Here is a 3,747-nt window from a genome sequence, read left to right as displayed (position 1 = left end):
GGAGGCGGCGGAAGGGGCGGCCGCGACGAGGGGAGGCTCCCGTCGGCGGCGGACCTCGCGGACGAGGTTGCGACGCTGCGGCGCGTCGAGGAGTGGGAGGCGCGCCGTGCGGCAAGCGAGGCGAGCGCGGAGCCTCCTCCGGCCCGCTCGCACTCCTCCTCGCTGCTCGAAGAGCAGGAGGCGGAGGAGGCTATGCCTCCGCGCCTCCTTACCAGCCTGAGCGAGCCGCTGCCACCGCCGCCCGCCCGTGGCTAGAGGGGCGCGCACGGAGAGGGCGCAAAGACGGGAACTATGGAACACATACGCGCCTGTCCGCCCTGTTTATACTTTCGTACTTTGTTGTGGGGTGTCGTCGTTGCTGTAGTGCCTATGGTACAACGTACACAAGGGAACAAGGCGGTTCTCTACAGCGGTTCTCCACACACGACACCACAGCGGTTCTCGAAAAAGCACACAGGTGCGTCACAGCATCAGCTCAGCTCCAGAGTTGGCAGCGAGAGCGGCCGCACGTCCACTCTAACGCCTCACATCCCCACCCACACACCACAGATGTGCTTTGTGTTTTGTGTCACGGTCTTCATCTGCCCTTATGTGTTGCTACCTCTCTTCATTCGGGAAGGTGTACCATCGCTTGGCTTTCTTGTTTTGTCCCGGTTTTGTGCGCTCGGAGTCCGCCTTTTGTTGTGCTTTGTTGTACTTTATACCAGTTACTTGGTGTAATTCACACCTAAGGTACTGAAGGGGTACCTGTCACATTTGACCGTGAACAGATAGCGTCGTTGGTTGCTTTCCCGGACCAGTGGAGTCTGCATAGAGCCCTAGCGTCACAGTCCGCCTCCGCCGAGTAGCCGCGCGGGTAGCGCTGAATAACAAACTACTAACTACTCCTCAGCCCGCCGCCACCCTCAGCCTCACTCATCCAACGGAAACGCCCGGCTGACGCCCGGGCTATTCCTCCCCCCCCCGTCCGCAGAGCGCTCTCAACTCAGTGAGAGCCGTGCTACGCATGATGGACAGGATGGGCTACCAGGTTATCGAGACGCGGACGCTAACTAAAGCATGCAGGACGCTTACGCGGGAATACATGGCCAAGCATCGAAGCATGGTTATAAAAGCCTGCTGCTCAGAAAAGCGCAGCCCGTGCGTCGAGAGGAGATCGAGGCGCAGCTCACGCAAATTCCTGACGACGTGGCGGTGGGCCCGTGGACGTTCAAGACAGGGTCATTGATACGAAAAACCACGACGACACACACACACCAGTCGACTCGCATCGGTTGCCTCCATGAACGGCGGAGCTATTCTCGCGTCCACACTACACCTGGCTCCAACGTGGACACGCCCATAGCTCGGGACACTACTAGGTCACGCATGGCATCAGAAGTTTTTATCTCTGTACTCTGAGAGAGTTTTTAGCAATACCAAACAACTCTAACACTCACACGTCATTTGGGGGCTTTGTTGTTGTTATCTCTGGGCCCCGAAAGGCATCTCTAGCAGCGAAAAAAACACGCATGCGCCCTGCTCCCCTCCTGGGCGCAAGCGCCTCACGTCTCGACAGAGCATAAGCTCTTGGTGTGCGACACCGACACACACACACACACACACACACACACACAGGGTTAGGTAGAAAGGTGAACCGGGTAGCGCGCAGGCGTGTGTGCCAGTCCGCGCCAGTCCGCGCCCTTGTCGTGCCAGTGTGCTGTGCCCGGGCGGGAGAATTCTTTTGCGCCGTAATGCGGCCATTTGAGTGATCGTCGGTTCGGGGGTCCCAATGTCATTCGCAGTGAACAACACCTACCGTCAGGCCAAGGCCCCTGCCAGGGACAAGCTCCGTCCGTCGGCCAGGCGCAGCCGCCCTCAGGACTCCTTCGACCCGAACGGAACGCTCGGCTCCTTGTGGTGCGAGCCGGATCCTGGCGCCGTGGCGGCCGCCCGGCTGCCGTCGCCGGCAGTGGATGAGCTGGCCGCGCATCCTGCTCCTGAGGCGGAGGCGCTCGACGCGAGCGCACCGCCGCCGGCCGAGGCTGAGGCAGAGGCGCCAAAGGCGGTGGCGGCGGAGCCGGCGCAGGAGGCGCAGGAGGGCGATCTGGGAGGAGGCAGAGAGGAAGAGGCGGAGGCGGAGCGCGCATTGGAAGACGTGCCGGAGCCGGGCGAGGCGAGCTGCGAGTGTGGTCTGGAGAGCGAGTGCCTCCCGACGGCGGCCGAGGCGCAAGAGGCGCCGGCCGAGCTGGTGGCGGCGGGCGCTCCTGCCGGCTCGTCTCAGCCCGCCAACCTCTTCTCTTGGGAGGGGGCGGCGGCGGCGAGCGGCACCCCTCCGCCCCGGGAGGGTCTTCCGGCGCGCGTGGCCCCGCCCGCGGTGGCGGCGGGGGCGACCCTCCCTTCCTCGCAGCCGGCCAACCTCTTCTCTTGGGAGGGGGCGGCGCCAGGCGAGGCCGCCGGCAAGCCGCCCGCCGCTGGGCGCCGCTCGCTGCCGAGTGTGGCCAAGGTGGCGTCGGTGGCGTCGGTGGCGCGCGCGTACCAAAAGGCGGCGCTGGCGAACGGGACGCGCTCCTCGACCCCGTCCAAGTCCCCCCTCACCGCCGCGTACGAGCGGGCGGTCCAGCAGTCCTCCGCCCCCTCCCCGAGCGGAGGGAGGACGCCGCAGCTGGCGCGCGCGTACGAGAGGGCGGTCGAGCGCGCCGCCAAGCCCGCCGGGGCGACGGCGGTGGCGACGGCCAAGGCCGCCTACGAGCAGGCGGTGCGCGCCGCCGGCGTACCAAAGGCGGCACCGGTGGCCACCACGGCGGAGCTCTTTAGCTGGGCGTCTCCGCCGCAGCCAGACGAGCGGCGGCGCGGCTCTGGCGCGGCGGCGGGCGAGCGCCGAGAGACAGGCGCGGGAGCACCACGCAAAACGCCCGGCCCCGGGCAGAGCAAGCCGCACGGCAGCGAGCCCTCGCAGCCGCCCGCACCGGCCGACAGGGCGCCGCCGCAAGCCGCCCTCTCGGCGGCAGCAGCTGCTCCGCCTCCGGTCACAGTCCCGCCGGCCGACGGAGACGCGCTGTCGGAGGCCGCCCGCTCGCTCCTCTCCCTCTTCCTCGCACCGCTCCACCGCGCACTCGCTCCGCGCGGCGCACCCGTTTCCGCCGCCTCGGCCGCCGCCTCGCTCCGCGGCTTCGGCGCCTCGGCCGGCTCGGTCGAGCTGCTGCTGCCGTGGCTCCTCGCGGCGGCGCACCGGAACGCGCCGCTCGACGAGGAGCTGATCCGGATCATCCGCGCCGGCAGCTCCCTCCCGCCGCCGACCCCGGTGCCGCCGCCCCCGGCTGCCGCGCCTCCGCCGCCAGCTCCGCCCGCCAACGCACCGCGCCCGGCCGAGCTGGCGGCGGCAGCCTTGGCGGCGGCGGCAGCGGCGCTAGCCGCGACCACCTCCCCCCCCCCCCGGGGGTCCGCCGAAATGACGAAACCGCCGGACTCCGCGGCGGCGGCCCCCTCGTCCGCGCCCGCGCCATGCGCTCCGCCGCAGCCGCCGCCGAGCAGCAGCCTGTCGCAGGCGGCGGAGCACGGTGGCGGCGGCGGCGGCGCGGGGCGCGAGGAGGAGTCCCGCGAGGAGGCGGAGGAGGAGTGGTCGAGGCCAGCGGTGGGGTCGGTGGAGGACGAGGCGGAGGGAGGCGGCAGCCTCGTCGCGGGCGGCACGGCGAGCGGTCGGCGGGAAGCCCCGCCCTTGCTGCCGCCGCCAGGGCACGAGGCCTCTCCGGCCGAGCGTCCGGCGGT

At 69.0% G+C, this 3,747-nt stretch overlaps 1 protein-coding gene across 1 annotated transcript; it reads left to right on the top strand.

The window, feature by feature from the left end:
* Positions 1–1,771: 1,771 nt before the first annotated feature.
* EMIHUDRAFT_122934 (hypothetical protein) lies at positions 1,772–3,745 on the top strand (the record flags this gene model as incomplete). The annotated part of the gene is made up of 2 exons (XM_005785296.1): positions 1,772–3,283; positions 3,500–3,745. Coding segments are annotated over 2 exons (1,758 nt in total), but the record flags the coding sequence as incomplete, so codon positions are not given.
* Between the last annotated feature and the right edge of the window lie 2 nt (positions 3,746–3,747).

The sequence above is a fragment of the Emiliania huxleyi genome (assembly GCF_000372725.1).
Source record: "Emiliania huxleyi CCMP1516 chromosome Unknown EMIHUscaffold_1616, whole genome shotgun sequence".
NCBI classification, from domain to species: domain Eukaryota; phylum Haptophyta; order Isochrysidales; family Noelaerhabdaceae; genus Emiliania; species Emiliania huxleyi.
The sequence above is the reverse complement of the archived record's forward strand: the minus strand, read 5'-3'. Positions and strand labels throughout refer to the sequence as shown.